Below are 17,941 nucleotides of genomic sequence, written 5' to 3'. Positions count from 1 at the left end.
CGGGGTCAGGATGGTTCCCTCTGGGAATGACTCTCTCCGGGGATAAGCACCATTGCTTTTTTTGTTGAGCCAGCAGGTGCAGATGGGCACCAAATGTGAGCTCTCCATTAACCTGGCTAACACTGTTCCCCCAGCCCTGTGATTCCTGAGACCCGCCCCCACCCAACCAGCACGCCTGGCCTGAGCTGCTTCCCGCGGCTTTTTCACAGGAGCAGCCTGCCTCAGCTCATGCTGTGGACTTTTCTAAAATACCTAAAGGTCCACAAACCCCAGACAATCAGTGGTTGGCTTCAGTGGGCCCTATACACCTTGTTAAGTGGCCCTAAGCCTGACACAAGTGGCAACTAGTCTCAGTTTGCATTGTAACTCCCATCGGGTGGCCCCCAGCCTGGCATAAGATGTGGCCAGTGTTAGCCTGACATATAGCTCCAAATAAACGATCACAAACCCAGCGCAAGAAGCAGCTGGCCTCAGCTTAATTGTGGCTCCCACCAAAGGGTCCCCAGCCCAATACTAGTGGGCACTGGCCTCTGTTCGCAGCATAGCCTCTCAAGCACCTCCAAGGCCAGCACAAGTGGCAACCACCGCGCATCACTTTGTAGTTCCCACAAGGTGGCCCCAGCTGGGCACAAAAGAAGCTGACCTTGGCTTGTACTGGAGCCCCTCCCAAGTCTCTCCAGAACCAACACACTTGGTGGCTGACTTCAGACTACACCAGAGCACCACCCAACCAGCTCCACAAATGATAGACCCAAAGGGTGAACTCGTCTGCCACCGGAGTCCTGCTAAAGCAACGCCAGCTCAGTGGAGTCAGCCCCCATGTGACAGCTTTTCCACCACAGACAGAGTCAACCCTCACAGCCAGGCAGCCGGAGGGTCAGTTCCGCCCACTGACATACCCAAGCAGTCAAGGCTCAAGCAATTGGAGGGCACTGCTGGAACACCTGGCTCAGGGGGACAGGGAGACTGTGTCACCAAGCTTCACAGAACACCTACTACATCAGGCCACACTGCCAAAACTGGGAGACATAGCAGATTTATCTAATACATAAAAGTGAACATGGAGTCAGCCAAAATGAGACAAAGAAGCATGTCCCAATTGAAATAACAGAACAAATCTCCAGAAAAAGAACCACACAAATGGGAGATGAGCAATCTGCCAGATGCAGAGATCAAAACACCAGTTACAAGGATGCTCAACGAAGTTGAATTCTGCATATTTTGACCATTTCATACATTTCTGTGCCCCTTTGGCATATTGAACTAGACCTGGGTAACCCATCTTCTGGCATGTATTTTATACCTTCCTCATTTGTTTCATTCTGCCTTACCTTTATTTTCTCCATCTGCAAAAAATATGTGAGTAGCCTAAATACCATACCTAGGAGCACAGGAAAAGCGCCAGCTGTGTGAAAAGGTTGATGGTGATGTAACGATGGTGACCTACCTCTGATGTTAGGAGCATTACACGTTCTCTGTCGGTCTGCGCAGTCCCCTTGCACGAAGTAGTCACTGTTACCCCTGTTAAAAGTGAGCCCGCTGTGACTTGAGAGTGGGTAAGCAGCTTGATCCAAGTAGAGTCGCAGTTGCAGTGGAGTCCCGATCTGTCAGCTGCATGGCCCAGATTCACAGTCCCTGTAAGGCAGTGGGGTGACTCGCCTCCACCTTTCTCTCCTTGCAGTCCATTCAGCTTAGGGCTTCTGGAGTCAGGCTCCTGGAAGTACTCACCATTATGTCTCGTTTCTGTTCAGAAGTCTTCTGTGAGTTCCTTATGCCTATAAAATTAAAATTAGGTAGTTTTTTTTATTTTTTTTATTCAAGGGCCCTCCATGTGTAATGACAGCTGGCATTTCTGGCCTCATCTGGTAGCCCTCTGCTGTTCCTCACGTCAGTGTGCCCCCCACCTCCCGTGTTTGGAGTGTTCCCTCCTTTTTCGTGTCTGTCACTTTAGGTTTTATCTAGTTTTGATATCTTCCTGGAAACCATGTTTGCTTCTCCATTCTTCCTCTTACTTTTTAGTGCTTTGCTTGCTACCACCTAGATTCTTTTGTTTTGTATTTTAGTAACATACACTTAGATAAACTAGATTATAAACTTCTGGAAGGCAGGAGCTATGGTTTTCTCATTTTCACGTGATCTAGTGTAGGGCCTGGCCCCTCTTAAACCTGGATAAAATGAAGAGTAAGGATGGAGTTGAGTTCTGACCCAGAAGGAGCCCTGCTGCAGTCAGGAATCGTTCTGCTTGCTGTACAACTGGAGTCAAAGGGTTCAAAATCAGCAGGTTCATTTAATGGCCCAGAAATGCCTATGGCAGGAAAAAGCCTTGCTGATTACTAGGTTATTTATATATTGATTTGAGTGGAATTTCTATAGAAACATTATATATATTTAGAAAAATGCTCACATCCTTAGTGTAGCTTAGTTGATTTTCATGATGAGGGTACATCAGATCAAGAAATGGAATGTAGCCCGGCCGGCGTGGCTGAGCGGTTGAGCATGGACCTAGGATCCAGGAGACCGCAGTCCCATTCCCGGTCAGGGCACATGCCCGGGTTGGGGGCTTGGTCCCCAGTTGGGCGTGCAGGAGGCAGCCGATCAATGACTCATCACTGATGTTTCTATCTCTCTCCCTCTCCCTTCCTCTCTCTGAAATCAGTGAAGACATATTAAAAATAAAAAAAATAAAAAGAAATGGAATGTAACCTGCATTGCAGAAGCCACTCCATACTGTGCTCTAGTGACTGACTGATCCACCACCTCTACCCACCCCTCAGGGTTTCCTGAGTCTCATGTACAGTAAATTTAAGAATGTCTCCCTAGATCCAGGCTTGCTGCTAGTATTGCAGTTATAACAAACATTGTGCACAAAACTACTTTTGTTTTCTTCTGCCTCCCCTTGTTTCTTCTCTCCCCACCCTACCAGATTTCTCCTTTGCAGTAAAAAATTACGAAAAATTTCTTCTGAAGGACCTTCCTAAGCTCCTCCTCAGTGTTGAACTTCTCAGGCTCTGAGGTCACATTTTAGGGCCCCTCGCCCTCTCTTACAGGATTCCCATCCTCTAGTAATATCCTCATAGCATTCTCCCTGTTTAAAACCCTCTCTCTAGATCCATAACTTGTCTCAACAAAACCTGCATAAAGTGTCCTGATGACATTTACCCATCTGAGGAGTCTTTCCTTCTATTTCAGCCTACAGTAAACTCACCTTTTATATTTCTCTAGAACACATGGAACACATAGCTAAACTCATAGCCAAAATTACAGTCTTTACTAAATACCGTGCAGCTTAGGAGCTAATTTTATTCATTATGATGTTTAATTCTATGGCAGTTCTCAATAAGATAATATTATTCCCCTTTACAAAGGAGGCACCTCAACCACAAACCCAAGTCACGCTCTACTAAATCTAGAGCGTAGGCACAGTGGTCTCATTTGACTTTGCCTTTGTGATTAGATGGCTTTTCATGCACGTATACTATGTTTCCTTTTGAGCAAAAACATGTTTTATATTTACTTGTTTTTATCATTGTATGGAGTGCAGTATCTCTTCTTCTTAAGTACTGAATAAATCTTTGTTGGATTTTTTTATTGGTTGATGGATGGATTCAAAGGCGTTTGAATTATACTGCCAAGGGCTTTGACTGATCTGTAGGTACTTTTAAATTTTCAGAGGTTTGTGAGCAGCAGACTGAAGAGAGTCGTGATATTAAAAGATTTAGCTAGAACAGGAAGCGCTCACTGTTTTTATGACTGATATAGGCAGAGATGTCAAAGTGGAAACTTAGATCATTAGAAGAATGATTGTGTTATTGACAGAAACATGAAGTCTGGCAAAAATAAGTTAGTTGTTGTGGAGAATATTGACATTTATTTGAAAGAATTTGATTTTAGAGTGTTAGGGCCACTCAAGTGGGATATTTCAGTAGAAATATCCAAGTAGTTACCCCGTAAGATGTGAAAACATACCCCTGGTTGGGAATAGGTCTGTCACACAGAAGAGCTATTGAGTATAAGGGTATGAATCTTCCAAAGGAAAAAATGTAAAGAGAGAATACAACTTTCATGACATATAACGTAACGTATTTCTTTTATAAAGTACATGCAACCCTTATAGTGATCTCTTTACTTTAATAAACCTAAATATATAACTGATTATGCACATTTTGTTTAAACTCATATATCCCCAATTGAATATAAATGTTCTATACTTGTATTAGTATAAATACTGCAATATATATTGACTATGAATTTGAACTTTAAAATAATTAATTTTTACTACACATTCTCTCACTTATAAAGTTAGTCTCCTTTTACTTTTTTAAAACATAGGAAACAAAAGATACTGTTCTTGCTTCACAGCATATCCAGGATTTGATCATTTCTTACCACCTGCCATCAACATACTGTAAACTACCAGCATCTTCTGTCTGGACTGTTGTAGTAACCTCCCCCTGCTCTCTTTGCTTCTATCCCTGGTCCACCATAGTCTACTCTCAGCGTAGATCACAGTCCTCTCCTGCTCAGAGCCTCCCATTACGGCTTCTCATGTGACTCAGTAAAGCCTAAGTCTCACCAACACACCGACCCTACTGTTCCTGGAACACATTTCTGCCTTCAGGACTTTATGCTGGTCCTTATTTCCCCTGCCTTGTCCCTGCTTCCCACACAAACAGTGTGGCTACCTAATCCTTAGTGTACAGTTTATTTTACATTATTTATTATGTGCATATATATTACATATTCATTGTTTTTATTGTTTTTGCCTCTCTACCCCCTGCTTCCTGCCCTCAGCACACACACACACCCCGGACAGTAAGCCAGAGATACTTGCTGTTTGCTATTTTATTTCAAGTGCCTAGAAAGAAAACCTCTCACATTAGATGTTCAATAAGTATTTGTGGAATAAATAAATATAACAACAACAACAATAGCTAACATTTACTGAGGGCTTACTTCATGTAATACCTTTCTGAAAGCTTTAAATTATTATAATAGCCTTGTTTTACAGATAAGGAAACTGAACCTCAGGTTGGTTAAGTAGCGTGCCCAATTCCACACGGCTAGAATTCAAACCTAGCAGCCGGGCCTGGAACCAGGACCCTCAACCATTAGAATGTGGTGCTTCTGTTGAAGGTGACTGTTGTGTTTGGTGTTATCAAGTTGTTATGGTAAAACCAGAAGTTGTCTATCCGCCTGTTACATACAAAATACTTTTCATATACCTGAACTCACACAGATAGCATGCTGATTAAATATAAAGATGAATGTTGTTCATATGTAGCCTTGAAGTAGTAAGCCTAAAGAAATAGAAAATTGCACCCAGAATTTAATGTCATATTTGGCAGATGAGCAGGTTCAGCCAGTAACATCCATCATTAGCTAAACCCATTCTCAAGGCCTGCAGAGCCATGGACTGTCAGCTGTGCTGTCTGGGTCCAGTGCCTGAATCCTGATCAGTCTCATATTATTTCTCAGACAGGTTTCATTTATCGTATCATTGCGCTACATTTCACATCAGTGTCAGAATGAAGTCTCTGATGTCAGAGATTTAGAGGCAGTGATGCTCCACACTGCTCCTCAGAGTGCAGTGTCCTGGGCATGTGGAGGAGCGGATGGCACCGGCTTCCAAAGCAGCTGGCATCAGGTGAACTTCAGGGAAAGTGTCCTTCTTAACACAACTAAAGAGATGTTTTAGGGATGTAAACTAAGGCTCTCTGGAGAGCTGGACTGGAAAGACTGTTGTAGCAGAGAGCCCAGCGTGATGTAATGGGACTCACACTCAGCAGTATTTTGCTCAAATTGTAATCAATGAGTCAGTGACATGAATAAGTACAAAGTACAAATAATGATCGGAGGATGATCTAACACACGCTAAAAGCTTTATAATGAAGAAATAATTGCCTGGCCACCCAGTGTATTTGTCACCTACGTGAATATGCTTACATTTATAGAATTATCGAAGCATTTACCGAGAATTGGAGATGTGGACATCCATTTTTACAGATACATGAAAGACAACGACGAATATGTCAGAGAGTATGCTTCAAAAGAAACAGAGCGATTCTTGTTTATTTTGTGTGCAAGTGCATTTCATGAAGTTTGCTTGATAACATCTTTTTATCACTAATAGCCCCATAAGTAACAAAAAACGATCTGTACCAGGCAAGTGAATTAGAGAGAAGTAAAATGCTTTCCGGGGAAACCCTTCCAACCCTGGCGAAGCTAGATTAGGGCACAGAGAAGCTCTGTTCCTGATACACTCTAGACAAAGCATAGGTGCAGAATTGGCCACGTGACAGGAGTGATTTTATCTGTAACACAGCGATGTAACTTCTACGCTGCATTAGTTGTTTTTTTGTTGTTTTTCTTGCATTTTGGATTTACATTTATAATAAGGACATGAGAATATTAATCTTCCTTGATGTTTGATTTTTTCCCCCTGGAGATTAAAAAGAGGGAAAACCCCCACAACATTTTGATTATATTCCCCTTTTTATGTATACCTGATGTGACAGCTTCCAAAGCTTTTAAAGCATTAGAGATTTACATACTCGGTGTCTCTCATATTAAAAGCTGCTCAGTCGGATGTGAAAGTGTTGTGGAATATAAATAACTTTTTATTTTGATCTTTTAATTACTTTAGTTACAAAAGAAAGTTCTGTTGCGAGTAACTATACAATGCACTTCAAGTTTTCTTCTGTTACTGAATAAAGCGAAATCTATAAGAAGTCTAGAAATCTGTTGTCAACAAAATGTTAATTACTGAAATTACCCAGAAGGTGACGCCTGGGACCTTTCAAGTGCTCGCTGTGGACCTGGAGAAACTTGGTCTGTTCTGGTGCCGCCCCTTTACCTCCTGGCGCTGTGCAAGTGCAGTGGGTAAGCGAAGTCGCTCGCTCTCCTTGGCCACGGCATGTTGCGTTCAGGAAGGTACGGGTGCTCCTTCCAGACTCGTGTGTCCCTGGCAACTGCCCGACCGGTGTCTGGGGCTCGAGGCTGTTTCCTGTCGCCCTGGAAGTGCTCTTACTAGCTGACTTCTAGGGAGGGCCAGTTAAACGAACTCTTTCAGCATATTCTGCTTAAGATTTCCTTAGTAGATTGGAGGTTTTTGTGGGGGGTTTGTTGCCCTATTTTGTTCTTTCTTCCTCCCACTTACAATACTTGGATTACTTGTTTTACTGTTGCTGTGCTCCCAGTAGATCTCGTAGGAGGTTTCTCTAATCGATCAGGGCTAGAAGGGCTGGACTCAGACCAGGCATGCTCTACCGAGCCCAGGGCCACAGCCGTCCAGATCTGCCCGCTGCTCTGCGTCTCGGTAGGAGCGACTGGCCCATTTCGTTCTTCCATTTCCAACAGGCTCAGTTTCTGCCTCTCTCTGACTTGGCCGTGAGGCTTGTAGTATTCTGCAGGATCCCTCAGTACAGGACAGGGTTGTGGGAACTTTAGTTTTTAGACATACGCGGTGATGTTATCTGTTGTTCACCTGAAAGTATCATGTACTTTCTTCTGATTGAGCCCAGTTCGGAGCCAGCACTCTTTTCATAGGCTTGCGGCCATAGAGCTCTAACTACTACATTTGAAAGAGCAATTCTTTATTGTTTACAAAAACACACAAACTTTTTACTAGTAAGATGCTTTCTTTGAATATGTAGCAATTTTTTTATTATTAATAAAAGCCAAACTTTTTACTAGTAAGATACTGTTCTCTGAATGTGGAGCCCTTCTGACAGCTTTTACAGAATCACACACTCCCCTCTCCCCCTACAGCCTCTTGTAAAACGTCGGAACGTAGACATGTGTTTCGGGTCTGAACAGGGTAGATTTCTGGTGCTACCCCAGACCTGTGGTGTGAGAATCTCCGTAGGCGGAGTCTAAGGACTGTCTTTAAACAAGCACCCGGGTGAATTTCGTACGCGCACATTTTTGAGCATCAGTGACCTTTTAACCAACAGGCAGGATAAGTAAAATTGAAGAGTCTGGCTGGGTTAGGCGAGGGTTCCACACTCCACATTGGTCAGGCAATAAGTTCAATTGGAATAGGACTAAAAATGCCCTAAAATGTCAGTTAATGAGAGAGCAGTGTCTCATTGCTGACAGCTGACAGAGAAACTGCTGTGGGAGGCAAGCAGTCAGGTTTATCAGTGTTTTCGCAAGAACTGCTTTATGTGTATTGTTCATTTTTTAGTTTAAGCCAAATATTTAATGAAGAATATAGGAGTTTCATACATGAGATACATATAGCCTTGGAGAAATCAAACACAGTGGCAGTCTTTGCCACCTGGATGTAGACAATAGCTATTTATATCTCTTCTTTCAGGTGAATCCAGAAGGACTGGCCTGTCTATTGTATGATCTGTCACACCTGCCATTGGTGTCGCAGCCTAGCAAGGACTAGTGCTAACTCAGACAAGTCAGTGCATATTGATAAATGACAAGACCCCTAAGGAAAGGGCCAGAAATGTATCACTAACAAGAATAGAGAAATCTTCTACTAGAGTGTCAGAGTGATCAGAGCCTTGGGATTTTAACTTGTTTCGTTCAGGAACAGGGGTGACCCAGGATACTTCCTTTTGCCATCCACTCAACAGAAGCCTGCCTGCCTGCCTTCCCCACACTTTGTTTCTACTAAAGACCCAACTGATTGGTTCCATCTGAAGCAGGATTATAGATAGTGTCATACAGTGGGAAGATCCTAGGATGCTGTTAAGTATGTCTGTTAATTTTAACACTAAATAAGATAGGATATCTCAACAGTTTAGAAGCATCCTTTCCTGGACAGTAGTATTTCCAGAAAGAAAGTGAAAAGGAAAGCATAAGGGTTATTTTATTTTAGTGTTTTGGGTACCTGAGCACCCAAAGACAACTCGAGACTAGGGCGTCATTACCCCCTCCCACTAACATCCATATTTTGAAATACCATCTTCTTTACTTAGAATGACAGGGTAAAAAATAATTAACTCTATTAGACACAAAAAGCACATCCCTCATTTTACAGAGGCTTTGAGGGAAGCAGTGTCTTTTCTGCTGGCAAATCTTCAACAACCAAGATGAACTTCAAAGACATAAGTTTATTTCAAAGCAGTGAGGCAACCCTTTTGACTCCTTAGGAAGTGCTGTCAAAGAAAATACAAGATTTTCTTTCAGTATTCTGTTTTTATGTTGATAGTAAAATATGTTTCCCCTTTTCCACTATTGCAATACTTAAAAGCGTTATATGCTAGGAATTGAGGGATTATCACAAGATTTTCTTAACTTTCAAGTGTCTGCTGTCCTTATACGGGGAGGCAGTAACAGGGACGAAAAGACCAAAAGGTACTTTTTCATGATGTGTGAAGAAAAGGGAGAGGAAGTGGGAAGAAAGAAAATGATTAGCCAAGCTGCACAAAAAGGGGGGACGGAAAGACGCGTGTAGGTGGGGAGAGAATCGCAGCAGTGTTCTCTAGCTGTTGGCAAGCTCTTGCTTCATCTTGTAATCCTGTATTTTAAAATGAAAGAAAGGACCTAAAAGTCCACTTTTGTGGATTTGACCTTGGACTAAGACAATTTGTCATTTGCATAACACCCAACAATATCTGATCCAAGTTTTATTTGTTTCCTGTTTTCTTGGTGTCATGATTTTTAAACACTTCACAATTTTAAAATGATCAAAATCACTTACATCTCTCTAGGATTGACTTAAGCACACTTTTTATTTATTTATTTAAGAAACTTATACCAAAGCAAATAGGTGCCAGTATATACAGAGTCTACCCCCAAAAATGTATATACACTTTAACAGCTGATAGCTCAATTTTGAAAATGAAATGTATTTTGATAAACACTGCCTTTATAATTATTCAAAGGGTGTGTATACATTTTTGGGAGACACCCTATAATATTTTGCCGATGCATAAGGGAGAAATAACAAATTTGAATTCTGTATATTATTGCCTTTAAAAGAGTTATTTCTTGGCTTATATATATTACCGAACATCATTTTGTACAATGCTGATATTACTATTTGGGTTTACTCAAAAGCCCATTTAATTAAAACAGTCTTTGTTAGGGTTTATCAAGCAGATTGGTTGTTTATACCTCGCTTTTGCTCCATGGATGATAATTTTAATATTTGCTTGATATGTAAGAGACTTGAATAAGAAGTTTTAAAAAATTACTCACTGGCAGGAGAAGTTAACTCAGACATATTCTACTGTTACTGATTACCAATAGCCATTACGCTGATCTGTGAGTCACGTGACTCATAATAGATAACATGTATTGATTGCTTTTGGGTTTTTAGCCTGATACGAAGTATTTTACGTGTATTATCTAATTCACTTTTCACATTTTGTTTTTCCCATTATACAGTTGAGCAGTGTGAGGCTTAGAGTAATTTTGTTGAAGGTCACACTTGTGGCAGATCCAGGATGGGCATACCAACTGAGACATTTTGATTAAAATCCATTTCATAAACTGCTATACTACCATTTTCTTGGCAAAATCAATTTGTGTTCTTATTTCACAGATTAAGAAACTTAGGCTGAAATGATGGAACTGATCAAGATTAAAAACCAGTTTCTTAAATTGAATGCATAGTATTAGCAGTAGAAACCAAGACTCTAGACTTTTAAGCTCAGTACTCTCTTTATAGTGGCTGCCTTCTCAGACAGCACCTGGTGGTCCACACTGGCCATTCTTGTTTTCAGAGCATTTAGTGAGTAAAAGGGCTCCTTAATGATTACTCACTACCAACACAATTAAAGTGATATTGAAAAAGCAGAGCCTAATGACTGATTTTACTGTCCAAGAATTTAGGACTCAAGTAAAGAGAATGAGGTTTCTTTTGTCTTCTGACATATACTACATTTAGCTTAATTTCTATTTCCTTTTCTAATACTGTTATGTAAGAGGTATTAAAACCCTTATAGTAAACAAAATACACTATTTTAAAGTATTTTACTTGAAATTAAGTGTATTATTCATATATATTATTTATATTATGCTATGCAAACTTCAAGTCATCTAATTTTTTTCTGAATAAAATTGGCCTTTAAGTAAGTCATGGTAATGAACTTTCTGATAAAATAATATTTACTAATCATTCTTTTATTTGATTTTGGTTCATATCTTTTATGAAGTGTTCAGTGGACTGGACAAGCGAAGAACATTTATATTAATGATTTGTCAAGATATTTATCTCCATGGAAAAAATAGATATGTATCCAATATCAAAGGACATGCAGATTTTCTTCTTGACTAGTCATGTGATCTGCAAATGCACTGTGGTTATAAAAGCAAGTTAAATATGCGTGTATTTAGGATTAAATTACATGTTACTAATATCTCCCTCATCAGAGACAGAAAGAATATAGATGAACATCATGCTAAAGCTATAAAGGCATTTCATTGCTAATTACTTATGACTTCTGTAAAAGATTCTGAAAGTGCATGCATCAATTAAATACAAATTTTTTAAAAAATATGTTTTTATTGATTTCAAAGAGAGGGAGAGAGATAGAAACATTAATGATGAGAGGGAGTCACTGATCAGCTGTCTCCTGCACGCCCCCCCACTGGGGATTGAGCTGAAACCCAGGCATGTGTCCCGACCAGGAATCAAACCGTGACCTCCTGGTTGACACTCAGCCACTGAGCCAAGTCAGTGGGCAAATACAGATTTTTAAGAACAGCTTAAAATTGTGGACTTTAGTTCAATCTTAATTAGATTAAATCATTGCAGTAGGAGGCCCCTAAATGAAAGATAGTTTCCTAAGGTCAGAACTTAAGACTTACTCTGAATGCTTATTTGTCCTTTTATTCTTGTGTTTGCTCATGTGGCTTTTAGTGTGTGCCAATCTCTTTTTTGCACTTGTTTTTCAAATATATATATTTTTAATTGATTTTAGAGAGAGGAAGGAAGAGTGGGAGAGAGACAGAAACATCAATAATGAGAGAGTCATTGATCAACTGCCTCCTGCACGCCCCCTACTGGGGATCGAGCCGAAACCTGGGCATGTGTCCTGACTGGGAATTTAACTGACTTCCTGGTTCATAGGTTGGTGCTCAACTACCGAGCCACACCAGCCGGGTTCTTTATTGCACTTTGATAGACAAAATGTGTTCTCACAGTATGAATGCATAAACTCAGGAGAATAGAGTTTTTTGGCTTTTTGTTTGTTTTCTGTTTCTGTTACACTGGATCGCCATTGCCTGAATCATGCCTGGGACATAATAATATCCCACTAAAAATTTATTAAATGCATTCTACTTTATTAAACTCTGAAGTCTTATGAATATCTGGTCTTAAAGTGATTATGATTACTGAAGAAGATGGACAACAGTCAAATGTTATCACAGGGTTCCTGAGTATCCTCTTTACAAAATATCAGTTCAACACCCCACATTCACCTGTTAAAGTAAAATGAATTTCTGAATGGCATTTAAGCATGCTCATCTAATGTTTAGAAAATATAAATAGCTTGTTTGGAATAGACTTTAAGATGAGTTATCCTTGGTTATTTTTTATTACTTACTATAGAGAAAACCAGGTACTGTGCTAATTACTTAACATGACTTTATCCGTTTATTTGATTTTTAGGACAATATTTTGAGGAATATCTTCCTATTACTATTAATGATGAGATCATTTAGGTTAAGAAATGTGTTCACGATAACACAGCTGGCAGGTAGCAGATTCAGGGTTGTCTACAAGCCTTTACTCTGTACTGCCTCATGTTTACAAGAAAGTACCACAAGTGTTGTAGATTTATTACAGTGAAATAATGAGTCTTTAAGGACCAAGTGTGGATTTTTTTAACCTAGCTGTATTTTTAAATTAATTGGAGATATGTGGGTTCTCTGGTATTGTGACTGGAAGCAAAAAACAGATTTAATGATATATTTTTCTCACACATTTGAGAAAGAATTGAAGGGTCCTAATAGGGCAATGGTAGAATCTGATCAGTTTTAACAGGATTAATCTGACAATTAGACCATAGGGTAGAGGCAGAGAGAACAAAGGAAGCCACTGCAGTAATGTAGCGAAGAGATGATTGCTTAGACCAGATGGTAGTCTGCTCTAACCCTCGGGCTCCTCTGCCAGTGCTCCCTGGAAGTGGTAACGAGTGGTTGGATTTGGAATGGATTTTGAAAATAGAGTTAACAGTATTTTGTCGGTGATTGGCGGTATGGAAAGGGAGAGAGGGAGGGAGGAGAGAACAGACAAGAATGATTGCAAGGTTTTGGCCTAAATAACTGGCAAAAGTAAGTTGCTGTTTCTGGGATCCAAGAGGGGGGATATCGAAAGTTTGTTTTGACCACTTCCAAATAGTCTATTAATGAAGACTATTAGATGACCACGTGGCGGTGGACGTATATGATACCAATGTGCAATTCTGAAGGGCTGGGCTGGAGACACAAATGTAGGAATCACCAATATAGAAATGATCATTTAAGTCATGGGGTTGGGTGAGAATACCTAGGAACGCTGAATGTAGAGCAAGGGCCTAAGTGGGTGCAGCTCTGAGCTAGTCCAGAATTTAGAGTTGGGGTGATGAAAGCGAAAGCCAGGGGGCCTGGGGGAGAGGAGCCAGTACAGTAGGAGACCCTCGAAGGCAGGTGAAGAAAATACTACAAAACAAGGCGAGGGACCACGTGCAGCACACTCATCAGGTCAGGTCCGGTAAGACTAAGGAGCGACCACAGGACTGGGAACGTGGAAGTCGGTTGATGGCTTTGACCGGAGAAGATTCTAGTACGTAAAAGAGTTTTGAAACCACACACCTGGAAAATACCTGAAGTTCTTGCTTCTCTAATTTGTGACTCTAATATCGGCAAACTACCTTCTAGTCATTATATAAATTTAGTTATTATACCCAGTATTGTGATATTCAAATATTGCAGTCAGTCCTACAAATGTTGACTTTAATTACTTTAATGATCATCATTTAATTACATAATTGCCAGATAAAGCTTTTATAAAATGTTTCACTTGATTTCCTTCTTGCCTTTTAATGTTATTATATGGTGGAAAAGGCATGAACCTTGTTGGTCGTTAGACCCAGGTTTCAGCCCAAGTTCCACCAATTACTGTACTAGTGCAATCTTAAGCAAGTTAATTTTTCTAAATCCCAGTTTCCTTATTTGGAAGATGACATGATGATAACTATTTCATATGGTTGTTAAGAAGATGCAGTGGGATAATTTATATGAAGCATCCAGTCAAATGTCCAGTAAATAACAAGGTAGTATAATGAATGAGTTTGGGATCTGAAATCCCAATTTCAAATCCCAGTGTGTACATGGACTGGATGTGAAAACTTGGGCAAGTTTCTTCATGTCTCTTAAACCTCAGTTACTTGGTCTATAAAATGGCTGCAATAAAAATGCCTACCTTGTAGGATTATTGGAATTAAATGCGCTATTGCATGTAAAACTTTTAAGTGTCTTACACAAAATGAGCCCGATACACGGTAGCTGTTATTATTAGTACTTGGTGTGACTCTGCTGTTATTCTCGCCGTTACAGTTACTAGAATAAGCCTTCGCTTCTCAACTCTGAGGGTCTTTGTTTCCAACCAGGCTTCAGCTGATGTCAAGCATAGCGTCTCGTATTTGTCCTCGGTTTGCTGCATTATTGCCCTTCATTACCAACGCAGAAGCCTTAAGCAATCAGCTAGCAGCTAGGCCGTGGCTTCCAGAGCTGCGCTGGTCTCCACGTTGGGACATGTCAATGGACAGAGTCAGAAGAACACACACAGGATAGGATTCCTCAGAGGCTATAATGTGAAAGGGCCAGAAACTGCGATACATCTAATACACCTTTGACTGAGGCAGCCACCCTGCGAAATTACTGAGAAACTTGGGGTGGAAACAGTGACAGCTTAGATCAGAATATAAAGAACAGCCTTTGCATAAAAGTACCAAGACAGAATTAATGAAAAAAAGGAGACTTTCTATACTTCAAAGAAAAAAAGGAGACTTTCTATACTTCAAAGAGATTGTAGGAATCATCTCTTTTTCCCCGATTTTATAAATGAAGGGCTAATGAATATCTGAGACATTTGGTGACGTATTTAAGGTTAAGAGCAAGAAGGAATCATTTTCTAACTCTTAATTCTCTCTCCAGCAAAGCATAATTCTTTCACCTATATATATTGTCAAAAATAAAGATGAAGGGAAATTTTGAGAGGACCAAAATGACTCTCCTCAAATGACACAGTTATCATCTGTGATGTAAAATTGAGGATGCGTATTTGATGTCATAGGAGTTATTTTTCTTTCTCCAGAATTTTATTTTACAAACAGAAAACCTAGAAAATGACTTTTATTTAAAGCAACTAATTTTCATGAGAGATTAACAGCTGAAATACTGTAGAGGGCAGATTTTTTTAGAAGCAAAATATCCTAGATGGAAATTTGTGTCAGGTTTTCTATAGTCTACTGACATCAACTAAGACAGTTCTTACTAGGTATGGAAAACTGTATGTTTCTCAATGAGCTAAAAGTTTTAATATTTATATTTTAAAACAAAATGCTCTAAAGAAATGAATGCATTTATAAAACTATCTTATTTTTAAAAATTTGATAATATGTAAAAGAGTAACTTAACATTTGCTAGGTCATTTTTGACTTATTTTAATGGATGACGAATCAGTAAACTTACTTGCTCTAATTTGTACCATATGCTGTCAAGTTCATTTTGCAATAACTCTGAAAAAATCATTACATTTGTGTATGTGTTTGTGGTAAAAGTTTTAACAAGATAGAAGTTTACTTGGATGTTTAGTTGCTTCCTACAGTTTACAGTAATATCAGCCACCAACATTTTCATTTCTTACTTCTAGTGAACTAATAATCATTTCACTCAAAAGAATTATAAATGGATCTTAAGTAATATTTTTCCATTATCTTCATGACATAAAACTACAAAATACACACAGAAACTCCCCTTTCCTCAGATTGTAATGTTTGCTTCTCTGTCTTGTTTTTCTAGAGCTACATTCACGGAAACAGCCAGGGTCAGTTCGTGGCAGAGTCCCACATTATTCTGGTACTAAGTATCCTTTAAAATACTGGTAACTGAAAAAGATAGACCATGTGCTATGAAATTAAGTATTTTTCTGATAATAAATACCAAGACTTGTAAAGTTACTAAATTTTAAATTTGCTATGTAAAATTTTCTAATTTCTATGCTAATTACTTCTTATAATTGTTGTTTTTATTCTGAATCATTAACAGACTATAATTTCCTTGTTTTTACTGACTATTGAATTTTAAATTATAACCTTTGCTCTGCATTGATTTTCTCTGGCTAGAGTTTATTTGTGGCATTTGTATGGTTTTTTCCATAGGATCTTTTTAAATTTTTGTTCAAAATATTACAAATGTCCCTTTTTCTCCCCAATGACCATTCTACCCTGTCCCACCCCCTCCCAAGTCCCTCTCCCCACCATTGTCCATGTCCTTGGGTTGTGTATATATGCATATGAGTTCTTTGGTTACTCTCTCCCCCTCCACCCACCCGCCCCCCTCCATCCCTCTGACATTTGTCAGTCTGGTCCATGCTTCCATGTCATTGAATCACTTCTGTTCATCAGTTTATTAAGTTCTTTAGATAGGATCTTAATGGAAAGATGAAAAACATTATCTTAGTACTGGTTTCCTTAAATACTATGATCAGTCAGAAGAGGGAGATGTAGGATAGTGAGAAATCTCATTTTGAAACATACCAGACCACTTGTCTTGAATGGGGTAATTCAGTACAACTTAGGGTTTGGAGGTAGAACGGTCACGAAGAAGATGGCAAGATAGGAAGGAGGTAAGTTCCAGGTGTCTAATTAAAGACAACTGAATATTCTTAGAATGAAGTTACTTTTTTGGGCAAACAACTGTGGGGGACCAGTGATGTTTGTGTGGGTCATTTGAAGTTTTGACTTTGGAAATGAAGCGGAGAAGAGAGATTACAGGACTCCATCTTATATGTCAGTGTCTTCCTGAACTCCCTGAGCGGCCCTGACCTGTACCAGTTCTCAACATTTTTATTCCTTCCACACCTGACCACACATACTTGGTGCACACACGATCCATTTATATTTGTAGTCCATTTCTTGCTTGCATTTACTTAATTACCCATATCCTTTATGGCTTTAAAATTAAGAAGCTACTATGATGAGTAATTTTTTTTTCTACTTTGTCTCATAGATTGGATTTGGAAATACCCATATTTGAGTAAACATTCTCAAATTTTGTGATTTTAATCAGTAACTACAAGGTTTCTGTGTTCCAACTTTAATGTGGTTAAGAGATTAATATGTACTTTGTGCGTATCAGAGAGACTTTAGGTGAGAAAATGAAATACTTGCAAATATGAGTATGTTAATAGGAACATCTCCATATTAAAAAATATGGGTGAGGCCATACTTACTCTCACTTTATCTTTTAGTTATATAAATGTATTTATGAAGCAAAATACATTTGTGTTAAAGTACAACAGTAAGAAACAAAGCATTTATTGCAAGTCACTTTTTAGCTCTTATTTATTTATATATATTATTTCTTTTCTATCTTATTTCAGTCCATGATGTGGCATTTTTGCAGCATACTTTATTCAAAGCAGCTAGTCTATTAAACACATCAGGAGTACCTAGCAAAAGGAATGAAAGCTCCATTGTACGGCAGGAATTCTCCAAGGTTTCATTTCATGGCTCATTGACATGAAGCCGAGATTTAGGATGCAAAGAAATTTCATAAGCAGTGTGAAGTCTTCCATGTAGAGTTTTAACAGCAGTACAGAAAAGAATTAGAAGTCCCCTGTTCTCTTTATGTTACCAATAATTATTTATTGCTTTATTTCTTGTTGGATTATTTTATAGATATAAAGAAGAAAATTTCTTTTAAAATGATAGTTTCACTAAAATTATCAGTAAAAGTTAAAAAGACGCCATTATGTAATAATGCCTGG

General features: G+C 39.2%; 1 protein-coding gene across 2 annotated transcripts in view; it reads left to right on the top strand.

The window, feature by feature from the left end:
• The window catches only part of TUSC3 (tumor suppressor candidate 3), an 89,747-nt gene that overhangs the window by 55,311 nt on the left and 16,495 nt on the right, over positions 1-17,941 (top strand). For both annotated transcript variants that reach the window (XM_081130318.1, XM_081130319.1), the window contains exon 7: positions 15,973-16,036. In XM_081130318.1, the coding sequence (XP_080986444.1) occupies positions 15,973-16,036 (64 nt within the window). The remainder of the gene's footprint in view (positions 1-15,972; positions 16,037-17,941) is intronic.

Source organism: Miniopterus schreibersii (assembly GCF_964146895.1).
Source record: "Miniopterus schreibersii genome assembly, chromosome: 2".
Taxonomy (NCBI): domain Eukaryota; kingdom Metazoa; phylum Chordata; class Mammalia; order Chiroptera; family Miniopteridae; genus Miniopterus; species Miniopterus schreibersii.
Note: the sequence above shows the minus strand (reverse complement) of the source record. Positions and strands in the feature narration are given on the sequence as shown.